The sequence below is a fragment of the Pelmatolapia mariae genome, linkage group LG13 (genome assembly GCF_036321145.2).
Source record: "Pelmatolapia mariae isolate MD_Pm_ZW linkage group LG13, Pm_UMD_F_2, whole genome shotgun sequence".
Taxonomy (NCBI): Eukaryota; Metazoa; Chordata; class Actinopteri; order Cichliformes; family Cichlidae; genus Pelmatolapia; species Pelmatolapia mariae.
This window is the reverse complement of record NC_086238.1, coordinates 5,245,249-5,269,785: the sequence shown is the minus strand read 5'-3', so window position 1 is coordinate 5,269,785 and position 24,537 is coordinate 5,245,249. Positions and strand designations below refer to the sequence as shown.

The following is a 24,537-nucleotide window of genomic DNA, read 5'->3' as shown; positions in this document are numbered from 1 at the left end:
GGAACAGGTTAGGTTTAGAGCATAAGTTACCATGGCAATATACCATGGACAGTAAGAAGTGAACCACCTTTGTAGTTCAGCAAACCCAGGGTTAACCCTGAAGTTACCTGGTTAAGATGAAATCTTAACCTTCCCAGTGCATCCTTCTGGATCCGGTCTATATTTGTTATAAAACACATTTGGCACATCCACTGAATAAACCAACTACTACTACTACGAGTATCATCACATTTTGTAGAGTCACAATTGAGAATTATTAGATTAGCTTCAATAACATCAGTGTTAGTCATTCATTGTTTTATGGCTGCTACTTGGTCTCCTATCTGCAATTTTAATTAGGTGGAATTGTCGAACAAATATTATTTGTAGCCATTTTTCAAATTCCACTGGACTTTCAATAAGCGAAAGGCGAATTATTATTTTTATTATTTTTATTATATCTGAGAAAACTGCAGCCGACTGTCTGCCTGTTCTGCAGAGCCATGTTTTGAACCGGTCACAATCATACACATGCATTCAGTGACTCCTAAAAGCTGTGCTCTTTTCTAAACAGCAACTTGGTGAATGCCTGCGTGTGACCTCTGTAAACTGTAGCTACAAAAACATAGGTTACACTAGAAAATAATGATAATTAAAATCCAGAATGTGGAATCTTAAATGTGATGCTGTATGTTTTCTGTGGTCCACTTACTGGATTCCCAGCTTCTTGCGGTGACTGAGAGCAAAACCATCATTAGTGAGCGCGCTCAGCACAATGGCGGGGTACACCACGTATTTCTCAAAGCACAGCAGTCCCACATACAGGCGCTCAAACCACATAAGCACCGCGTCCTCTGCAACACATGACAAAATTTAAAAACCCATGAACGGAGCAGAATCACAAGATTCCAGAGCATAGTTAGCGGGACACATTTTAAGTTTAGAGTCTGACCCGCTGGTGGCGCTACAGCAAAATCCATCCACTCCAACTCATTTCACAAAAACATAACGGCAAAGCAATACAGCAGTTATGTAGATATTTAACCAACAGACACAGCCATACTTTAGGTTTCACCACCATCATGAAAAATCAGCGTGACTGTGTATAAGCAGGCAGGGTGTAACAGTGCAGACCATTTCATTTATTCCCTCCATAAATTCAATTCAATGAATTTATATAGTGCCAAATCATAACAACAGTTGCCTCATGGAGCCATCATTTAAAACCCATGTATAGCAAAGGATATGACATAGTACTGGTTCTGTTATTTCTCTTGTAAACACAAACTGCTGACTGAAAATAAAGAATAAAAAACATGAAACAATACCAAAAAGCTACCTTTGTCTGCTTTCTTATTCAGCAGAGGTCATCACAGCGAGTAGCTCCATGTTTGGCATGGCAGTTTTTTTACACCCGTCTCAAAAATATTTCAAAAAAGTGTCAACTGCTTTTGATTTTTAAACAAATTTTCCTTTTTTTCCTTTCCTTTTTGCCTGTTCAAGTCATGCCTGGACTTGCACCACCTTACTTATCTGAGCTAATTGTGCCATATAGACCAGCAGGCCCTCTTCACTCTCCCAGTGCTGATATACTTCCCTAAAGTGCTCTTATCTCCAGAGTGGCTTCCCATTACATGATTAAGAAGCAAGTTCAGTAGAAATCTTTAAAAAGACTGAAAACCTGCCTTTATTTAATTCATTACAAGCCATTACTCCTGGGCCCATCAGATTTCCACTTAGCTGATGTTTTTTAATGTGGTTGTGATATTATTTTAGCGGTATATTTATCCCATGTACTTGCATTAATTATGTAGTGGGACCATGCTGCACACAGTGATTGTGCACTTTTATAACTGAGTGACTGATTGCTGTTACGCTAACTGTATGGTTTTGTTGTTTGCACGCACATACTTCATTATTAACTACATGCAGTAGGGACACTGACCTCTGGGTTCAAACTGGTAGTACTCCTTGGTCTTGAGGACTGGGTGGGAGATCCACAACCAAGGGTGATGCTTCCTGAGCTGGGGGATCAGGTAGTGGGTTACAAACCCCACAGTCCCCGCCAGAGCATACAGCACTATGGTCACAAAGGGCTGCACACATGGGTATATAATAAAAGAGACATAAGATGAAATTATTGTGCCAGTAGTAAAGATCAAATTTAGAATGCAGTGTAAAAAGCAGAAAACAAGTTGGGCCACCTTGAGAGACAGAAACACGGTACTCGCGGTGATGGCGAAGGTTAGGATGTAGGCAACGGAGCACACAATGATGTCCGACAGCAGAATTTCTTTCTGCAGAGCACAAAAGGGAGGGACAGCTGCAGTCATTCATAATCCACATGAAAACGCATATCCAGCTCATTTAGGTGTGCGATTATTCCTGACTATCTGCGCTGAGCCGCCAGTTTTTGGAGATCAAAGGCGCAGGAGCACGGGAAGAGTTAAGAGCTTTACAATCTCCATTAATGCTGTAAAAGGCGACGGGAGGTTTGCGTTCTCTGATGCATAATTCCCTTTAATCACACACAGTGATCGCCAGCAAACACTGATTCATCATCTCACCTTTATGCAGTTTATGCCTTCTCACGCTGTATAAATTCAGAGATGCACAGAGATAATGAGGATTGATTTTCTGATAATTATTATCGCAGATTAACCTGAGCTAACAGGGACAGTCTTGTAATCCCGGGGCTGATAATAACCTGAACCTCACCATCTTCCACTAATATGAAGATAAATATTGTTACCATGGAATTCTGCAGTTTCTCAGGTAGAGGATCTTTGATGTTTGTATCATCCTCTTCCTCTTCGTCACTCTCCACAAGCGCAGGCATTATCTTTGACTTGATTAGAGATCTGAGAATTAGTATTTTACACGTTTAGATTAGTAATGACCGATGATAATAGACAGCTAATAATAACAGAATTTATTTAGGAAGCTTTTTAACAGCTTCAAATAAAACTTCTGAAGAATACAAATAAAGTGAGTCAGTGACAGTTTTTTAAATAGTATAAGTAGTATCAACATGTTCCATCTGAGTTATCAATCAGCCTGCCTCCAGTTCCTTGTGTCAATGATTTCAGCTTTTTCAGCTTTTTTTAAATAAAGAACAAGAGGCTGCTCGCACGCAAACACACACCCACACACGCACACACACACACACCGCGTGATACTTACAGAAGTACAGAAGGGTCACTGCTTTGTCGGCTGAGGTGATAGGAAAGCACCACTAAAAGGCCACAAAAACCAGAGAACAGGGCTGGGGTGTGCTGCTCATCCCATGGTTCCTATAAACACCAACAAACACACACACAGCAATGTGAATTGTGAGTGTGTGTGACATGTGCTTGACTAGCAACACTTTCTGTGTGTTACAGTCTTGGGTCATGCAACCCAGTGTTTTGAGTTTCACTGTATTTTGTTATTCATTTATGTTCTAGCTTAGCTTATCCAGTTATTTCAATTATGCCTAGATTGCTGTTATAGTTCATTGTTTTGTAGATTCCCCTTGTGTTTTCACCCTGTGTTGGTCTCCCTTACCCTTCATATTGTCATGTCTGTGTCATCATTTTTCCTGTTTTATTTTGAAAGAGTCTGGTGTTCTTTGTTCATTGTATTTAGTTTCACCTCCCCTGTCCCGTCATCAGGTTCATGTGTGTCAGCTGTGTCCTCATGTGTCTCCACTTCTCCTGATCACCTCATGTGTGTATTTAAGTCCTCGTTCATTGTTCGTTGTCGCGTTGTCTGTGACTCTGTGCTGGTCATGTTGCTCATTCGTGTATATGTTTCATAGTTCCTTCATGTTCCAGCACAGAGTCCTGTTCATAGTTGGTTCAGTCATAGTATTCATAGTCACCTATTCATAACCTTCCTAGTTGTCTTAGTTAAGTCTCAGTTTCTAGTTTTCTGTTTTCCCAGTTCAGCTTCTAGTTTAGTTTTGCCTCTGTGCTTTCTGCTTTGTTTGCCACCTTTAATCCAGCCAAAATAAAGGCTCGCTTTTTGTTTCAAGTTCAGTGCTGTCTCCTCGACTGTGTTTGTGCCTGGGTCCTCACACTTCCACACACGCTCTGACCCCCCCACCCCCACCCCCCCCTCGCAGACCGTGACACTTTGTTTTACTGAAGATTATTTTAAAAATTCCTGTACCTGTACTACATGCTTCCCTCTACTCCTTTAACCATTTAGGTGACCGTGAACACAGCATTAGTTCAAAAGGAAAGGAAAAAAGCACCAAAGAAGAAGATAAGTAATGTTACGTCCTCTAAGTGCTCTTCCTCTGTTTCCTACCTTGAGAGCGCCGAAGCAGAAACCGTAAAGCAGAGACAGAGCAACCAGACTACGTAAGATGCTGTATACTGCAGAGATGAGACTGGTGGCAGCTGAGACACACAAGTTAGAAAGGTTAAAAATACATACGGTGGTTTAAAATGGCAACAAACTAAGCTCAGAAGATACTTTTTCTCGATGGCCCTGAAAGGCTGTTCTGTCTTTGTATGTATGTTTATGAATAAACAGACAAAAGTTACAGTTTATAGTGAAAATAGGAACTAGGATCTGAATTAGCTAACACGAACAATGCTAAAATCAAGAGATTAGAAACCTGTTCCTCCAAAAAAGTGCATGTCAATCTGCTCCAGCAGGTAGATGGTAAAGGTGTTGATCTGAGGGAAAAGGCCCACCAGGAAGGTGATTGGGAAGCAGTAGGTAAAACCTGTTTAATGCATAAAACAAAAGACATTTTTATGTATTTATCAAAGGAAAGAAATACTGTTAGCATACTGCAAGCAACTGCATCTGCATGTTTTCTCCTGTTATATTTATCCCTACCCACTAGGATGTCTCGTAAGAAGCGCAGTACATCATAGCAGACGATGGTGACTCCATACAGGCTGGAGACCGGCAGATCCTTCCTCCTCAGCAGCTGCTCCAGCACCCAGATCAGAGCACAGAAAATGCAGAAGTAGGCCGCTCGGCTGTAGGCCACCATTTGGTTGTGACCCTGGAGACATAGAGGGATGTCACCTGTAGGGGTTTACCCTGATTTCCATCACATCAAGATAACACCTACACCTAAACACCTTCCTGTGTTTTCACAGTAATATGACACAACTACCATAGCGTCAAGTAAGACAGATCCTCTGTAGCCACTCTGCATGTTCACCAGTCAAAGCTCAGCAAAATTATTCACATGGAAAAAAGGAACTGTTTTGAAATTCATAACATCATATATCAAAAACTGCAACACTGAAGAGGAAGAGAAGTCACACGCACACACAACAAGGATGCACGTGTTTCCAAATTATTAGTGATTATTATACAACCTTTTCAGTATTTTTTTCAGTGACACATAAACAAACTTACATGGGTTGGTGAAGCTGCATCAGGTTGAACACTCTGCAAAACAAACCCATAAAAGCCAGTTTGAAAACAGCAGCGATAAATCCAACTTTAGTCTGATAACATCCATCCACCAATCCATTCATCTACCCATTCATCCATTTTCTGCTGCTTATCTGGGTCATTGGGATATCTGTGTAAGTATCCACTGTAAAAGCTAAGATTTAGAACCTTGACTTCACTTCAGATCAATCCTTGACTGTTGTTGAACTGGAGATGGCTGTTCATGCCTTCATCTCCTCCTACTTAAATTATTGCGATTCACTATTTTCTTATCTGTCTAAAGCATTTACCAATTTCCTTCATCTGTCCAAAATGCGGCTGCAAAGCTTTTAACTCACACACACAAATTTTGATCATATCAGCCCATTGTTAAAGCACCTGCAGTGGCTTCCACTCAGGTTTAGGTTTCAGTTACAAACCTTGGTTCTTACTTTTACGGCCTTGGGTGAAGCCCCCACCTATATCATCAAATTACTCCACCCCTATTCACAATGCTGGATCCTTAGGTCCTCAGATAGAGGTCTTCTTGTGATCCCACATACTAGTCTGAAAACTAAGACGGATTGTGCATTTCAAATCTTAGTACCAAGACTGTGGAATAGCTTAACACTCTCTCTTCATGTTAGGGTCATGTTTTTGTGTTCTCTGTTGTTTTATTTGGTTCATGTGTGCTCATTTTGACCTCACATTAGCTGTCTTTTTTACCGATTGTCTGTAAAGCACTTTATGACTGCTTTCTTGCCTTAAAAAGGGCTCAATAAATACATTTTACTTTTACTTTACTTTACCCCCAGACCTTCCTCTCACTAGCCAACTCCTCTAGCCTTTCTATAGAGATCCTATGAATCACAGTTAATCTGGCCTTTCACTCAGGGCCTGTTTGCCTTGGGAGATCCTATATAGCACATAACTCCAGGGATCACCAGGACATACAAATCTCTCCATTTGATTCATGGACGAGAAAATATGCTGGAAAACAATTATGACAGCAGCATAACATAGTAGGAGTTTAGTGTCTGAGGTAGGTCATCATTTCCTTGTTTCTGTATATATCATATTTCGTTATACTTGGCTAAATATTCTCTCTGGAGGCTGGACTGGTGGGGGGGGGGGGGGGGGGGGGTGTCTATAAAGCAGTGACTGATTAAATTAGCGTGTGGGCTTTGCTGCATTTCAGCAGAGAGGAAGTGAGTGGGAGCAAACAGGAACTGGCAAGTCTGAGCTCAGTTTTACTTTTTGTCTATATTTAGTGCCCATGGCTAACATTTTGACCTCACAGTTTATTCCTTAAACGTAGCACAAGCTGTACCTATTAATGTGGCAATTACATCGTGTTGGATTTTGCCCTCAGTTTGATATACAGTATCTTTATCCTGGACTGAAGACTTTTTTACCTTCAGTAATGAATAGTGGCAGCTGGCAATGACCAGACAGAACTGGAAGATCCAGAAGTCTTTGAAGCACCCATGGTTGAGAAGCACAAAACCCAGAAAGGAAACCAGGAAGGCCATGAAGACTGCAACTAGATTCTCCAGAACATCCTGGTTTCTATTATAAAAAAAAGCAGCACATGCAAAAGGCAGAGACAGGTCACAGCAGAGCCTCTAATACCTTATTAGGAAGGAAGAGTGCAAAGAAAAGAAGTGACTCAAGAGAGACCTGCTGCTGAACAATGTTCTTCACCACATAGTGAAGGATACAGGAGATATAAATACTAATGCGACATACAAAAACTCATCTGTAAAATTTTGTATGTAAACTAGATTTTATTTTCAAAGTGTGAACAGCTGGAAGATCTTACAGCAGGTTTTGTGTGTTACCTGTCCAAAAGGGCGAGCAGCGTAAGTCGGTCATATAAAATGTTGATCCACTTCCCAGGAAACAGTTTGAGTTTGTAATAAATTTTCCTGGCTGGCTTCTCCTGAGTGGACGTCTCTGATGAGTCATCCAAAGAATCCTCTTCCTGACACATACGCACACACATGCACACAGACATAAGCAGCTTACACTGACTGGAATTTCAGTGCAATAATACAGAAAACAAAAACAGTCTGCTGTTTGAAACCTACATGATCCCGCATAATTCAAAATGCAGTCTTTTTATAATCAGACCTCTGAAAATGAGGTGCAGTACCGATTCATTCGCAAATCATAATTTGATGTTTCGGCTTCAATAACTGATCCAGACAGTTTATGTCACTCTTGCTCGTCTGGGTCCAGATGCAATAAAGACTGATTCAGGATTGATCTTCTTGCTACTACTACAGCCTGACAGAGACAAGACATTAATTGGATTTAGCTAAGTTAAGTGGGCCATTCTAATGTGCATTTAGAATGTATGTTTTTTAAAATATATGCTGTTTTATATGCGATTTTAGCAAACTGGCAACCTGTCCAGGGTGTAACCGCTTCTCACTCTATTACAGCGGACAGGCTCCTCCTCCTAAGTTGAGCATGGCAGAAAGAAAATGGATGGATGACTGACTATTACTAGTAACCACACTGAGAAAAGTGTAACAACAGTGGTGGCAAATAGCATATAAATATGGGACTGTTTATGTTTATGTACAACAAACTTAATTTAGATGTATGTATGATTAAGGGATCACGTCAACCATCTATTTTCTAAAAATGAGTGTACGCACGAAGTGTAATGAAAAACTGGTATGGACGATTTTGTTCAATTGTATATACACCCATGGAGTAACAGGGGACTTTATAACTTTCATAATGGTTGCAAATTTACATCTATTATGTGTTATCTATGCATGTAAATAACACGTACGTGACAAGAACGCATACAATTACATGCTGGAAAAAAGCTACTCATCCAACATTAAACTTTTGATGTAGTCCGTAAATACACGACACTTGACTTCATAAGTTAAAATGTCTAATGTGGTAATAAAAATCAGAATTTGGAGACATCAAAACTGGTTGCATATTCAATTCAATATCTGCTAAATTAGATGCTATTCTCATGTAATTACAATTATGCTTTTATATGTGCATAAATGTTACAAATGGGTCATTTTAGCCTGCTGGTAGGTGGTTGCTAAGCAACGTGATGACATCCCAATAGTTAACATAGATATGAACTTTCAAGGATTTAAGTTGTGACTGTGCGCTAACTGTGACTGCTCGACTCCTGATGGTATAGGAGGAGTTTATAGTGAAACAGGCAGACAGATTTCGTGTGTTATATTAAGAGTTACTGTAAATTAAGTACTTGGATAAAAAAAAAAAAACTCACAAATTTATCAATGCATTCATTTCTTCACCTGGTTAAAGTACCTCAGGAGTTTTTTTAAAGAAGGAAGCAGATATGTTGTCAATCTCACATCATTTGGTTTCCTAATAAAACATTTGCAAACCCCTTTTGCAGCCTTGTTTATTCTCATTTTTGCTTGCTAGAGGCTTCTTGTTGACTCCCGTTACAACATTTCTTGAGATTATTTTCATATCAGATTTATTATAAATTTGATGCTACTGGGTTGCAAAGCAAAAATATATATATGTATATACAAAAAGGTGACAGACACCTGGAAGATCTCGGGGTGCGTCCTTCGTGGCCGAAGCCTGTGTGCAGGGATGATGCGTCGCTGGAAAGGGCAGTCACTGTGACCGCCCACAAGGCCGTCCTGACACTCTGAGTTGGAGGAAGTTGACAGCAGGTCACTGAAGACACACACAGTGGAAGTTGATGTGAGTATGTGGAATATACTTGATTATACAGGCAGAGATTACGGTTTAGCAGAGGATGGAAACAAGCACTGACGTAAGATGATGTTTAGAAAAGCTCATGGGAGCAGTTACAGACAGCATGCAGGTAGAGAAAGCAGGGAAAAAACAACCGAAAAATAAAAATTATTTATAATAGACAACTTGTTGCAGGCAGATGAAGAGGGGGACGAGTGGAGCGTGGAATGAAGATATAACAGCAGTACCACATGTTGCCGGTAATGAGCTCTGCTCCTAGCGGCAGATTGAGAGCTCTCTCTGCATACAGCTTACGAGGCCTGTCTCCTGGTGACACAAACAGACACATTGAACTAGTCAGACACGTTCTATTTTGATAATAATAGCTTGGATTTGTTTAGCATTGCAGCCATCTGAGACTGAAGGGCTGAAAATCTTGGAGCCATTCCAGGAAATTGTCATATAATCTACAAGCTGCTATCATTGTGTGTGTGGGAAGCTGCTGGCAATGCTTCCCACACACACAATGTATTTGCACAGAAGATCATAATATTATTAGACCCCCCCAGATACTGACTGAGGGTATTAACAGCACATGGTTGTTGATTGTGACTACAGGCAAATCACTTGTCTCCTGCATAAAACACATGAAATTTCTAAGAACTAACAAAAAGATAAGGCAGTCTAAATGCTAGACAAGACTAGCTACTTACGGTGTACAGTATGAAAGGTGTAAGCCTCTTCTTTGTTGGTAGCCTCTGGTCTGCAAATGACCTGCAGCATGGAGCTCTCAGATTGAGACGTTTGCGAAGGAAGGGAATCGTAATCCGGATCCTTTTCTCTGTCTGTCTGTGGACTGCAGACAAGAAACAGAATCAGCCAGAGATCCTGGATGCTATTAGATTATATAAGTGATGTAAACATGTGCTTATATCTGTGTGTGTGAAATCAGCTGAAACATGTGAGAAGTTAATGGAACGCTTACCTGTCAGGAGAGACTATTGGGATCTGTGTAGGTGGTATAGCCTGTAGTGTGTTGGTAGGCAGACTGGTGGGTGGTTTGGGTCTCTCTGGTTTGTTGTCAGTGTTGCTATCGGTTACTGTTTCATCTTGTTTTGAAGTTGCACTTTGATTTTCTGTACATGGATTAAAGGAAATCATTTTAATCAAATGCACCTTTCCAACCTTTTTCTTCTATCTGTCTTTCTTTACCTTCGTCTGTAGCTTCAACTTCCTCCGTGCGCTCTGGCTTCTCCTCTTCTTGTGTACTGCCACCTCCCCCTCTGGTACTCAGGGATCCCAACAAGGAAACAAACTCCAAGAAGTTTGATTCATTGGGAATCTGGCCCTCCTTTGCCTCCAGGTCTGATTTGGAACTGGTCATGGTAGCCTGACAGACAATGAGAAATATTTGTGAGATTTATGGGTGGTCATTTCCAAAATGGACACAGAAATACAAAGGGGCAAATCTATCAACATACCGTGTTGTGTGAGCGGTCTGAAAGCAGAACTGCATCTTTCCCGCTGTCCATGCTCAGCCCTCGGATGTGAGTCCTCCCACCAGGTCCGTAGCGACCCAGAGTTTGGGGCAGGCGCAGGAACCCTTGTGAGTCCACGTTTGCTTCCAGAGGGTCCGTGTCATCTGGGTGGGAGTGGACGTCGATACCCGACGAGCTGTTATCATTTGTCAGCTGTGGACTAGGTGTGCTGTCAGTGGTGATTTGCAGACTAAGACGTTTCTGCTCTGGATCTGGGCACTCGAGCATGGTGGACTCAGAGCTGGTGGTTTCTCTGCATAAGTGGAACTCTTCACTTTGGCTTGTAGTCATGTGCTGTTTCGGGGTGGGGTCGTCCTCTGAGCAGATCACTTCCTCTCCCTCTTCCGAGTCCTGCTTCTCCTCCTCGGGGGAGTCGAAGGTGATGACGGGAATTTTGATGTGACTTTCTCCTGCATCCTTCTGAGCCTTGCAGGGTACACAGAGACATGTCACTTGTACTTTCCCTCGAACGTAACAACACCTCTGACATAAATCAGCCGGCATTTAACAGCCGACAAACTGAACACTATAACACACACAGAATACAAAATCTGATCTTCCGCATATATTTGGAGACTTAGAAATATGTCTACCTAACAAACACTGTCAAATTCTTTTGCACTTTGAGTTTCATACAGCAGCTAATAACCAAACAAACAGACATTTAGATGCTGAATCAAATTTGAATAAAGGTCTGATTTCACTGGGAAAAAATGAGCTTTTATACTGTTTACTGCTATCTTTGGTCATCTACAGCATGAACCTGAGAGCACTGAAGGAGATTGGTTTAAAACAAACCACTAAGGAAATTACTTAGACTACTAAAACTGGGTTAAGAACTGTCCAACACATTATTAAAACCTGGGAGCAAAGCAGTGAACCACGATCTTCTGGAAAGAAATATGTTGGAAAAACATCTTCAATGATGAACAGAGATCACTTCAAAGTTTAGTGAAATCACATTGTGAAAAAAATCAACAGCAGCGCTCAGGATTAGTTTAATCGTGAAAGTAAGAGCATTTCCACACAAAGATAACTCGGGGATTGGGACTAAATAGCTGTGGAGCATTAAAGAAACCACTTATCAGAGAGGCTAGTCAGAAAGAAAGGTTTCAGTTTGCTAGGGAGCATAAAAATGTGACCCTGACTGGGTGCATCAGGGTAAGAAGAGGTGGATGAAGTGATGATGGGGGCTGTGTTATGATCTAGGGTTGGTCAAATCCAGGTCAAAGCCTGCATTTATATAGCGCTTTACCTAGTCCCTAAGGACCCCAAAGCATTCAGTCATCCACCCACACACTGGTGATGGCAAGCTACATTGTAGCTGCCCTGGGGCGCACTGACAGAGGTGAGGCCGCCGGACACTGGCGCCACCAGGCCCTCTGACCACCACCAGTAGGCAAACATGGGGTTAGCATCTTGCCCAAGGCATGCAGCCAGGAGGCAGCCTGGGATCGAACCACCGACCTTCTGATTAGTGGCTGACCTGCTCTGCCACCTGAGCTACAGCCAATTGTGAAAGAGTGGTTCAAGGCGCATGAGACATCATTTTCACGTATATCTGAAAATCTTTTGGATCTACAGGCGAACACTTAATCTCTACATCTGACCTCAGTTCAGCTCTAGTGACATCTGTTATTACAGTTCTCTTCAGCTGACCAAAAATGTATTTAACACTTAGGAGAGATGCCAAGGTTTCTACAGGTCAAAAATATTGCTGGTGTTCAATGACCTGTGTGCCTGTGACATTTAAAATGATGAAGTCACTGTGATGCAACTACAGTTGGGTAGTGGAATGAGATCATTTTAACATTTTAAAAGCTATGTAAATAGGGACAACACCAAGAAACAAACATTATGTGTTTAAAAATAACTGAGTAATTGATTCTGACCTGTGCATTCTCCAAAAGGCTCTGCTTGACGCTCTCTTCCAACTGAGCAGCAGTCTGAGGATCGCAGCTCATAGTGATGATGATCTTGACTGTGTCGCTGTCGTCCAAGTGAGCTGGCACAGGTCCGGGGCCAGAGTTGTCTACCAGAACCACTTCAATCTCATCAGAACAGTATGTCTCCTCCATAGCCTACTCATAAAGAAAAATACTCGTAATAAACCCGGCCCTTCAAATTCAAATTGATCAAACATGTCTTCCTACTCTTTTATGAGGTCTACCTGTGTAGGAGGTTCTGGGATATCAATGACATGCTCCTGGTCCTCATGGGGAGCCTCCAGTGAGTTGTTGTTGGCATCTGAGGGCTCTTTATGCCCCTCACTCTCCTCCTCACTCTCCTCCTCACTCTCATCTTCACTTCCCTTGGAAGAAGGCAAACCTTCATCAGCTATTTCTCTGTCTGCAGTCTCTTTATCCTCAGAGTCTTTTTCCTCTATTCTGTCTTGCTCTGACTCTTTCTCCGCTGTCCTTTCCTGCTCCGACTGCTCTTTGTTAATCCCTGTCAAAGATCCCTTAATGTCTATCCCTTCTTTCACAGGTTCAGTTTCAATTGTTTCTGTATCAGTTTTCTCTATCCCACCCGCAGATTCAGACTGGAGCTCCTCTTTTTCAGCTTGGGATGGGGGCCTCTGCTGGGCCTGCAGCAGGGGGGCAGCCTGATCGGGATTGGGGCTAGAGAGATCATCAGGAGATGGCTCTGGGCTTGGCTGCAAGCCTCCCTCCACAGGCCTCTCCTCTGCAGCAGTTCTGTCTTTCTCTGGAATGAAATGCAAATTCAATTTGTTGATTTAAAGCGTAATATTAATAAAAACCACAATAAAGCTTTAAATCCTACAGTAGAAATAGTATAATACCCATATTATTTGGCTGCAGCAATAACACACGATTACAGTAGATATCTTTCCATTGGGGAGGAAATCAACTGCAGAAGCTATAGATTCATCCTTCTACTATTAAAAACAAATGGCACCATTTTTGCACAATAATCTGGTGCATTGCACCCGAGGATTTGGATTTCTCTTTTTTCTTCTTCCTTTTTCAACCAGCTGACTGGGCTCTTACTAATCACCAGCCCATTAGGTCATAACTTTACTGAAAGCAGTCAGCTGCTCTTGTTGGCTGGCTGCTAACTCTGTGTTTCCTTGGGAGGAAGTTGTCGGCCTGGATTGTGTAAGAAGCCATCCAATACAGTAGGGAAGAGGAACAGCTTTCTTTCAGCACAGACTGATTTTGACAACACGCTAAACAGGAAACGGGTCTGTTACAATGAACCTGTCATGAGGGTTAAATGTGGAACTGCAGTTTTAAACTGCTGCATCCTGTCTTCACACAGTTTTTGCATGCTTATCTCTTAGTCATATTGTTTGTGCCATTTTTAACATCCCAAATAGCCACAAGGTAGTCTATTGGCATTGCTTCATACTTAGTGTCAGTCTGACTGAAGTTTCTCTAGCTTAAAAAAAATGAAACACTACAATTTGAGATGACTCGATCATTCCAAAACACAAAATCAATCTGCAGTTTACAAATAGTCACCATGGGGATGAATACAGTGCTATATAAGAACCAGTCCATTTGTCATGTTTTTTTTCTTTATTAGTTAACTATCTGTATCTTAGATTAGCATTACCTTCCACGGTCTTCACCTCATCTGACTTTGAGCAGTCCTGCATGGAGGACAATTCAAAAGGTTGGGATTACAATTTAGACATAACACAGTATCCTCACACTGCCAGGTGTTAATATTTAAACCTTCTCTCACCACCCCAATCAGTCCCGGGTCAGTTTCAGTCTGTTTCACCGTCACCTGGATCACTGAACTGGGACGCTTCCGAGCCAACGTAGTCATGGCAACACTGTCAGGGACTGTGCTGCTCTTCCTAACGGACAAAGACATGAGATGAAAACAGACACAGTTAAGTAAGAATGTGAATAATGTAGCACATTTTTTAAATACAGTGATGTACAGGTTAGAGATACAGATGAATAAAGAACACACAAATATACTGCTTTATACATGTAAATGAATTAAAACTCAATTTTAGTCCCAATGCAGTTACTGATGTAAAACTGATGTAAAGACATTTTTTTTGTTTATTTTTTAAAGCTGTTTACAGACTAACCCTAATGGTAAACACATAATCACCTGCTGATTTACTGAGGTTGTATGAGCTGGGTCACCAAGAGGTGGAGCGGGATCCAAAAGTGAAGAGACATAAGAAACGGCAACACTTTGAAGTGCTTTGTTTGTGATAAGCAATACTTTAAAATTAGAGAAAAGGAACCTTTGAAGAGCGTCTCAGGATTTCCGCCACAGAGAGGCCTAAGAGGTCTAAATTAAGTTCTAATAGAAATATATTACCCTCAAAAAGTCCCTTCTCAGCAGTCAGGGCTTTCTGAAAGTTCAAAAACTTGAGCTTGTGGAGCTCAAAGTGCCAAACAGTTCTAAAGGTCATACGTACAATTTCTAGAAAAAAATATGCTTGATTATTTTACAGGAGGTGTTTCAAACATTTTGTGCCCAAAGTCTACCAAAGGGCAAATCAAAATTTCAGCATGCATTGTATCTGCCTTAAACAGTATCTCTATCATCTAAATTCTTCTGTCTCTTTTGGACTGTACTGTAAGACTAAGGAAATCCTGGAAGCCCATTTGAAGCATCTAGACTTAGCATAAAACCCCTTTGCAAGAGTGTTGCCTTTAAGTTTCTTTTGCTTTGCAATAAGCTCGACAAGCATATGTCTTTCACACAAGTATCCTTTGCTGCCCCCAATTCAGGTCCAGAGTTGTTTTGATCTTTCTCTAAGAAGGGATGTTTTTCTGCCTCACAGCAGACCGTTTGGGAACTGCTTTAAAGTGTACAGCAGAAATGGCTGATTACATTTTTAAACACAACATCACACTTTGCCCTCTCATTCCTAGTTCAACAAACCAGACAGAGAGAGAGACAGAGAGGCTGGAGAGTGGTAGTCGAGTGAAATAAAAGGTGAATGAACAGAGGGAGCAGCATTAATGGAAAATCAGAGAAGTAAAATATGATTATTTTTTTATACTGGGTATGTTCTGAAATACAAATAAATATGCTCACACCTCCGCTCAACCGTGCAGGAAGGTGCCACATTGACAGATTTTTTTCTGAATGTAACTGAAGTGTGTGTGTGTGTGTGTTCCTGTCTAGCTATCTTTGTGAGGACCGAAATCTGTATTCTACTATACTTGTGAGAACCAACAGTCACTTGTGAGGACACACACACCGGTCCTCACAAATTTGAAGGCCTTTTTGAGGCTCAAAATGTGGTTTTAGTGTCAGGGTTACAATTAGGTTATGGTTAGGTTTAGTGTAAGGGTTAGGGTTAGGGTTAGGCATTCATTTTTAATGGTTAGGGTTAGGGTAAGGGGCTAGGGAAAGCATTATGTCAATGAAGGTCCTCACTAAGATAGCTGAATGGGCTTGTGTGTGTGTGTGTGTGTGTGTGTGTGTGTGTGTGTGTGTGTGTGTGTGTGTGTGTGTGTGTGTGTGTGTGTGTGTGTGTGTATGCATGCTGCTTGTCAAACAAACAGCCAAGATGTAACCTGGTCGCTACAATTTTATATAAAGTTTCACATGTAAAAGCCATAAAACAGCAATTGATACATCAGTGGACACAGAAAAAATTAACAGTCTGAAGAAATCCTGCAAGTTCCTTGGGAGGGAAATTTCGAGGAACAAGCACCTACCGAGATGTCAACTGATTTGGAATCTATAGTTGACATAAGTTAGCAGAGACAGAGATAGACTGTGGAACTCATTACATGAGTGCACCATTTTTAAAGGTGGATTTTAAATTCTATTTTAAATTCTAAAACACACTGACTCTTACAGATGAAAAAGTAGAAAGAAATACTTTCGTTTGTATTTCCTTTTTCATCTCAACTCAATTAAATGTAACACATTCACACAGAGAACAAGATTTTTTTTGTCTCTGTGCAGATCAAGTGTCTCAGCGAAGGGGCTGACTGAAGATCACTGACCTCTCCTCATTAGCTCATCACTCACCGAAACTGTACTTTGAGTCTTTGAAATGAAGTAGAGAGAGTGCATCCCACTTTGAGACACTTGATCATGAAAGTAATCCCATCTCAGACGGAGGGAGAAAAGTACAGAGACACATAAAGAGAAAGAAAGGCGGGACTAAAATGGAGAGTGATGCTTGGCTATGTTTAGTATTGGTGGTATTATTTTAAAATTGGGTCTCAGGCCTAAATGTATAATTTCATGTTAATAATTAAGCTGTGTCATTAGGGATTTATACCTCTGGCCTAGATTTTGTATTGGTTATCCGAGGAGGGGAGCAGCTCAAGGCACAAGGAAAATTATTTCTTGGTAGTTATATATTTGCAGCTATTTCATATTTATCCCACTCACTGTGTTTTTGGTTTTTACCTGATGCTGGGGGGCAGGCAAGAATCTGAGGCATTACTTTTCTTCTCCTGAGCTTTGCTGAGGTCAGAAAGGCTGCTGCGGACCACTGCCTCGCCCTCGTCGAACATCAAGTGCAGCCGATAGTTGGCGAGCTTGATAAGGACGAAGAAAACAGTGATGGAGGAGCAGTAGATGCTCAGAGCCATTGTAGTGGGAGGCAAAGCCTGTGGAGAAGAAAAGAAGAGCTTAGTCATATTGAAATCAGCATTTCCTGAATCTCCTGACTCCACCAGGACAGAGTTTGATTTAATGCTTCAAGCTTTAGCACCACCAATTTCTTCTGATTTATATTGCAACACAGCCTCAGCACACTGCAAGATCTAATTTTGATATATTGGTAGATTAATAAAGTTTACTAGTCCACAGGGGAGAAATTGCCCGTAGCAAAGAACAGGAATATCAAAGGCAAAGTATCATGCCAATCATGAGTCATAATGTCCCAGAGAGAGTTCTTGCTCTTTTGAATGTTTGCTATTGTCCCTCAACTTCCTTCCATCATTTATCCTGCGCTGAATACGACCTTCACAAAAAATGCTAAAAAACTTGAAATTTGAAACACCTTCCCTTGGAAAGCTTGTGTTGTTTCTGCAGGGGAAGCAGTGGATGTTTTCACACAGTCTAGAAACTGTCAGCAACAACAATTTAATATAGAATCAGTGCCAAAGTGCTTACCGTCTGAGGTGTCAGTCACACATCACCATGCGCCTTAACAGCTAAAATATGTGACTGGCTAATTTTGGAAGTAGCAAAACAGATATAATCAGCAATATCTTATCTTTGATAAACTGCTTACAAAAATGTACTCTGTGTACAATAAGCCGCCATTGCACTGTTTCCACAATCAAGTCACATTACCCTTTCAGTATTTGCACTGTTTTGCCATAATGTCTCCTATTCGTTGCCTATTCACAAAGCCGGTGGAGTCAGCATCATCACGGCTAAGGTTAATGTGTTTGACCTATAGGTAAGCTGTATGGCAGGAACACAGAGGTCACTGAAGATGTCCCTTCAAAGAAGAAGGGTCAAATTTGATTGTATTGTGTTGTATTGTAGTGGAGGTTGGACAGTAAAAGCCCGGACTATATATAAGGCTTTCTGCCTCTATCAATCACCATATAGCATGAAGCATCATCAGCCCGTGTATTGTCACTGGGAGTAATGCAGCCTGCGTCGCACGTTTATCAAAGCCCATGGCATGAAAATATTAGTGAAGCACATTTCACGCTTTCTGGCTCCACCACTGTCACATCCAGGAGCAGCCATGCTTTCACTTACTACATGCGGGAGAAAAATACTGCGACAGTGCCCTTTTCCTGGCCTTGTGTTTCCATCAGCTGCAACAACACATTGCGTGACATTCCATTCTCCTACAGCTTGTGGCTGTTGTTTTTTTTTCCCAAGGATAAACAGGGGCATTATTACAATTTTACCTATGTAGTGTGGGCACCTTACACCCCACGCACGGCCTTGAACGTCACGTTCCTCAATAAAAACTCACCAGATGGAGAGACAAGGGCAACATCAGGAGAAATATCCACAGATAGAGGTGACATGAGTTGTTGAATTTATTCTGGTCCGGGTCGTGGTACCAGCCCCCGGTCAGGGATGCCCAGACCCCCTGACGGAGGGTTTGCACAACCTGTGAGCCCATCTCCCCTCCTCTCCCCTCCTCTCCGCTCAGGTTGGACTGGCTGATGGTGATGATGATGATGCTGGTGCTGCTAGGCTACAATGAAATGATCTCCTCTATCTAATCATGCATGCTACTGTCGCTACGCCTCCATGTTGGCGCGACGCAGCTCGACTCTTGAGTCTTTCCTCTCATGGCTCGGTCTTCCTCAGCGTTGTCCTCTCGTCTGCCGTTTCCCATCCCAGTGTCGATGCGTGCATTGCTGCTGCTGCTGTTGCTGCTGCCGCGGTCCTCATCATCCTGTCCTGTTCGTCTCTATCCTTCCTCTCTCTCCTCTCAAGCTTGCCTGTACAGATGCGCAGCTCTGACCACCCCCTCCCTTCTGTCTTTTTCACTCCTCCTCTCTCCATATCCATCCATGTCCATTATGCGAGTTCCACCTTCAGTCAAACACTTTGCGACATGCAATCAAGCCACGTTGTGCATTACATACAATGTATTTGTATCCTATGTACAGACCATGAATTGCGCACAGTATTTAAAGGTTTTAGAGCTTACGTTTAAAAATAATGTACAGCAGTGCAAACATGCAAAACATATTATATTATATTATATTATATTATATTATATTATATTATATTAAATTATATTATGCATGTGCACGTGTCTTTTTGTGGTCCACTATCGTTATAATTTCCCTGAAGGCGCGCTCTCTTCATGCATTCCTACAGTGACTCCTCCCCCTCCCCCCTGCTGCTGCTGCTTTGGTCACGTGTCAGGTGTCCACCAATGAGAGCGCAGCGCAGCCTGCAACGGGAGCAGCAGCCGTGTCCCCTGATCGTCTGTCCAGCCACTGCTGGGTCCGACTCCGTCTGGCGACAACGTTAGCGGGGTCTTGTTTTGATTAAAGTTGACGGATCTTTTTCAGTTTCATATTTTATACCTTGTATTATTGTGTGGAAGTACAGGATATATACTGTGGTTCCCGAGTCCTTATCCGTTGGCTGTTTTTTCCGCACATCACCGAAGGAGAAATAAACTTTGGAATTAACCGATCTCAAAGTGGAGAGGAGCAACTTTTCCAACAGGCTGACCTATGCTAAGCTAACCAGCTAAGCCAGAAGTGTGGAATGCAGTTGAAATTCCAGTTAAAAGTCCACAAAGGAGCGCACGAACTGTCCGTTTCGCTATTCGGTGACTATATGAGATTTACTAGAGACTCTCACAGTGAAAGCTACTCAGTGGAGTCTCTCCGTATTTGGTCGGAATGGACGCTGCAGGTGCACCTCTTGAGGCACCTGCGAAAACTTGGTAACTTGAGAGCTAACTTTAGCCTTTTCACGTTAGCGTTCAGCAGAACCAGACAGTGTTTTGTGATAGCTTTAAATTAAATTGGCTTGGCAGTTAATTGTTATTTTTCGCTTTACTGGCATTAACCAGGAGCTTTAAAAAGCGTCGTTAGCTAACCCGTATTTCGGCTAACTTAGCCAGCAATCTCGCTAGCTAGTTATTGACCCTCACACTTGTACCGGAGTGGCGACGTGGATACAGACGCGCTCTCCCACGGGACTTTGGACACAGTTTGACCACGGCGTGGACTGCGCAAGGATACCCCCTCCTCTGTTTTCATCGGATAGTGTCTTAGATGTGACAGCATGAGGATTTCAAAAAGTTACAAGTTACCTTTTTAAAGTTTTCATTTTGTCCAAAAAGCGCTGCACCCTATGGTGCCGCTACGGCCACCGAGAAATGGATGTCTCGCAGGCCGCTTTCCCAAACGGTGAAGGGCGGCCGGGCGGCGGTGGGACCGGGGAACATGCCTGGGCAGAGTCCCCCTCAGTTCGGGCTTGGGCTCACTCTGCCCCGCTGTGCCCGACTCGATCCCTGTGGACAGCTGCTTATGACTACGAGGCGAGCGGCGAGGACGAACTCAGCCTCAGGCGAGGTGATGTAGTAGAGGTCCTGTCCAAGGACGCTGCGATCTCCGGGGACGAGGGATGGTGGACGGGGAAAATCAACCACAGGGTAGGGATTTTCCCTTCCAATTATGTCACCTATCAGCCCGCTATATACCGTCTCCCAGCTACAAGTGTGTCGACGGGGGTACCAGAGCGAGTCCCGAGCTCGCCCGTCCAGATCCCTTTTAGTGAACTGGTATTAGAGGAGATCATAGGCGTGGGTGGATTTGGTAAAGTTTACCGGGGCACATGGAAAGATCAGGAGGTCGCCGTGAAGGCGGCTCGGCAGGACCCAGATGAAGACATAACGGCAACCGCCGCCAGTGTTAAACAAGAAGCTAAACTTTTCTCGATGCTGCAGCACCCCAATATTATTAAACTGGAAGGGGTGTGTTTGGAGGAGCCCAACCTGTGCCTGGTCATGGAGTATGCCCGAGGCGGGACACTGAACCGGGCGCTGACCGGAAGGCGGATCCCTCCACACATCCTGGTCAACTGGGCTGTGCAGATTGCACGCGGGATGCACTATCTACACGAGGAGGCCGTGGTACCCATTATCCATCGTGACCTGAAGTCTAGCAACAGTAAGCAAAGATCGATGTGTGTGTGTGTTTGTGATTAAGACAGATAAATTGAGGTAACATAACTTGCAGGAGGATATTTTGCACTTCATTTTTTAGTCATTTATGTTATGTTAGTTATGCTTTGGTTTCATTCTGCTCTGTCACTCTTTAGGTGTTAACTAACTCTTTTAAATCACTTGTTTCATGTTTCTATCATCCCAGAATATGTGTCAACGCTGTTTTGCAACTCCACATGTACCAACCTGTCACTCAAATAATGATAGTTTACCATTTCCTTAGTCACATGACACATTTGGAAAGGTTCACTGTATGTTTATTAGTTATTTGGAAGCACAGCATTGTGACTGCAATATGAGGTTGCCTATTCCCCACGTTTCACCACAGCTGCCATAGTACTGCTCTGCACTCATGACGTCTTACAGTTTAAGAAGTTTGTGGTGTATGAAGTGGTGGGGGATGCTATTAAGAGGATGTGAAATGAAGTCAGTTTGCTCAGCTGGGCTGCTCCCTCTTCACTCATTCCTTATCCTTTGACTAACACACACACACACACACACACACACACATACACACACACACACTTGCTTTCCAGCCCCCTCTCCACCAGCAGGTGAAATGCTGTTCAAATAAATTCGGTGATTTAACAAACATATTAGGGTAGACACAATCTGTCAACACTATCGGGCCATGTCCTTCATCACCACCTGGCAGTAGCAAAGTTCATAGGTGGAAAAAGAAATTATATGAAAGTCTGGTTTAGGCTTTTTAATAAACATAACCTTTACGTAATTTATTTTCAACAGAACTACAACTGCTATAAACATTTGGTTTAGGAACAAAAATTCTTGAGTAGGTCTCACTTTTGAGCCTTTATAAAATAACAGTTCATTTAGCTGTGCTTGGTAGTGTATTGGGCCAACTGTGCCAGTTCCACCATGGACTGGTAATTGACAACAGGCCAGAGAACTTTCCCAGGACTGAATAATGAATGGACAGGTCTTGATGAGAAAAAGGTTCTGACTCACATACCCACTGACACAGGCTGCTCACTTCAACTCAGGTGTGTTTATGTGTGTAATTTGACTCCAAACACTTTTTCTCCCTTTTGTGACCGGAGACGCTTATCAACCCTGGGCCATGTGGGGAACAGCTCCAGTGCACTGATCTCTTATCTCCAGCTCTGGGAGCCAGTGTGTGAACACGGGGACGAAACCTGTGAAATGTATACATACCAGTATACATATATGTATACTCCGTAATCATAGGTCAGGATGCGTGATTAGATTTTAAGGACTGTGATGCACAAAGTCCCATGTATGCAGATCCCATGTATATGTTATTGCTTCTGCTGGTGCACGTATATCAATTTCAAATTTTTTCAGTTATTGGTATTAATAATTTTTCACAGCTTTATGATAAACTACTTAATATAAAATGTGCTGATTTGGGTCTCTCTGTGGTTCGAAGTTAACAGATACCACTAAAGTTGTGATAAACGTCACACTCCTCTCTGCTGATGTGACAGCCACACAATCTTGTGATCTACTTCATTGGTCACAGGCATGCAGAGTCTCCTAGTCACAGAAATGCTTGAGCTATGTGGTATGTTGCGGTGGCATGCTGTAAAGGCTAAGACTATGGCAAATGTAAAGGGAAGTGGCAAAAGTAAGAAAATTTGTATTAAAGTGCTCTAACTGAGGCATTCTTTTGCTATGGCAATAAAAAAAAAACTTTTAAAAAAGTCATAAAAGCACAGCTCTGGCTTCCTCCAACAGTCCAGTCCAGAGACATGTTAACTTAAATTAACTTGTGATTCTGTATTGCCCATACCCCGCCTCCTGGCCTATGGTAGCTGCGATGCCCCCCCCCCCCCCCTCCCTCTCTGATAAGGGCAAGCGGAAAGACTATGGATGGATGGATAAAAGCACATGAGCACTGTGAAATGTTACAATAATAACATACCAATGTGTAAGAGCGCTTTCCTACAAATACATATTTTCAATATATGCAATTTCAATAATTCACGCTGTTTTGGGTGTTTTTATTGATAATCAATGTTGCCTATGGATACTGTTAACTTATTAATAATAATTTGGAATATAGCTGTAAAAAGAATTAAGTTACTAGCTTTCGTAGCCATCAGTAAAACATAATCATCACATTATTTTGAAATCTGTTTGATGATGATGTTGATGTGTTTTTGTGCATGTGACACACCTGATTAAATGTTATGAACAGTGTAGAAGAGCCCCACCCTTCAAGCAGTCTTATTTAGGATGAAGCTTTGTGTTAATTATAGGGCAGATGGAGAGAAAGGATTTAACTGCTGTTTAGACTGTTTGAGCTAATCGGATGTTTGGTGAACATACACAAACAGACTCCTCCAAACAGGCACAGTGCTGCTAACGCAACTCTTTAGGTTTGTCCTGCCACTTCACTGTGACCTAGATATAGCATAGGCTTTTATTAAAGGAGGACCATTTAAACTAAAATTAGGAGACTTTGATTAGTGTGTTTCTGCAAAGTTGAGGTATAATGAAATTCTGAATTCATGATAGCTCAGACCTCTATCACATAGCTGAATGAAGAGCACAATAATAAGCAATGCCTACAGAAAGAGGACAGAAAAGTATGCCAATAGTCGATTTTTCAGAAGTCTGAAAATCTCAAGTCAATATAAAGTGCACTCTAAATAAACTGAGAATGAATGGCACTGTGTGTGTTTGTTTAGAACCAGGGTAGCAAGTTCACAAAAGACTCTCTCCTAAACACAAATAGAAAAATGGCACCCAGGGGCGTGTTGGGTTGTTTTCCCAGTTACAAAAAAAGAGGGGGAGATCCAGCTTAGGAAAGTTGTTGCATCTGCTAATGTTCCCAGTTGTCTGTTTGCTTTGGCATTATGTGTGCTTAGTTCAATCAGAAAAGCATCTAAAAATTTGTACTGATCCACATTAATGGCATTTGATATCTGTTGTACAGTTTTTGTCATTTTTAATTCTGTTGTGTTTGGAGTTGTTGATTTTGAGACATTTTGTTCTGTCAGACTGTTTCATTGTCTTCTCTCAGTTTAAACCAGGACTTGCACAAGTACAAGTATACACTAAACTTTTCCAGCTCTACTCAACTCTCTGTCTGTCATTTATCAACTTGCAGTGTACACATGCTCCACACAGGCAAACATACAGCTATTTGATCAATGATTAGCCTGTAAAGTAATATGTTGGAAGTCAGCAAGATTTGCCCAATCTCCTTTGTGTTTTTCAACCTAATCTGTAAAATCCCAGCCTGCAGGGAGGAATGTTGCTAATGAGGATAAAAGCTTAACATACGTT

General features: G+C 42.0%; 2 protein-coding genes across 3 annotated transcripts in view; one reads left to right on the top strand and one right to left on the bottom strand.

Annotated features, from left to right (window-relative positions):
• Positions 1-18,991, bottom strand: part of pcnx2 (pecanex 2) — a 39,538-nt gene extending 20,547 nt beyond the window's left edge. Inside the window, exons 1-23 of the mRNA XM_063491999.1 lie at positions 18,532-18,991; positions 16,995-17,197; positions 14,334-14,451; positions 14,202-14,238; positions 12,793-13,328; positions 12,515-12,703; positions 10,566-11,048; positions 10,297-10,474; positions 10,070-10,220; positions 9,798-9,940; positions 9,333-9,411; positions 8,928-9,063; positions 7,206-7,348; positions 6,780-6,933; positions 5,347-5,379; positions 4,813-4,984; positions 4,586-4,696; positions 4,273-4,364; positions 3,163-3,272; positions 2,732-2,840; positions 2,184-2,276; positions 1,925-2,075; positions 692-833 (exon numbers count right to left, since the gene is read on the bottom strand). Of these exons, the coding sequence (XP_063348069.1) occupies positions 692-833; positions 1,925-2,075; positions 2,184-2,276; positions 2,732-2,840; positions 3,163-3,272; positions 4,273-4,364; positions 4,586-4,696; positions 4,813-4,984; positions 5,347-5,379; positions 6,780-6,933; positions 7,206-7,348; positions 8,928-9,063; positions 9,333-9,411; positions 9,798-9,940; positions 10,070-10,220; positions 10,297-10,474; positions 10,566-11,048; positions 12,515-12,703; positions 12,793-13,328; positions 14,202-14,238; positions 14,334-14,451; positions 16,995-17,197; positions 18,532-18,684 (3,716 nt within the window). The 5' untranslated portion in view covers positions 18,685-18,991. The remainder of the gene's footprint in view (positions 1-691; positions 834-1,924; positions 2,076-2,183; positions 2,277-2,731; positions 2,841-3,162; positions 3,273-4,272; positions 4,365-4,585; positions 4,697-4,812; positions 4,985-5,346; positions 5,380-6,779; positions 6,934-7,205; positions 7,349-8,927; positions 9,064-9,332; positions 9,412-9,797; positions 9,941-10,069; positions 10,221-10,296; positions 10,475-10,565; positions 11,049-12,514; positions 12,704-12,792; positions 13,329-14,201; positions 14,239-14,333; positions 14,452-16,994; positions 17,198-18,531) is intronic.
• Positions 18,992-19,529: 538 nt separating this feature from the next.
• The window catches only part of map3k21 (mitogen-activated protein kinase kinase kinase 21), a 30,896-nt gene continuing 25,888 nt past the window's right edge, over positions 19,530-24,537 (top strand). For both annotated transcript variants that reach the window (XM_063492001.1, XM_063492000.1), the window contains exon 1: positions 19,530-21,205. In XM_063492001.1, coding sequence (XP_063348071.1) covers positions 20,413-21,205 — 793 coding nt within the window. In that variant the 5' untranslated portion in view covers positions 19,530-20,412. The remainder of the gene's footprint in view (positions 21,206-24,537) is intronic.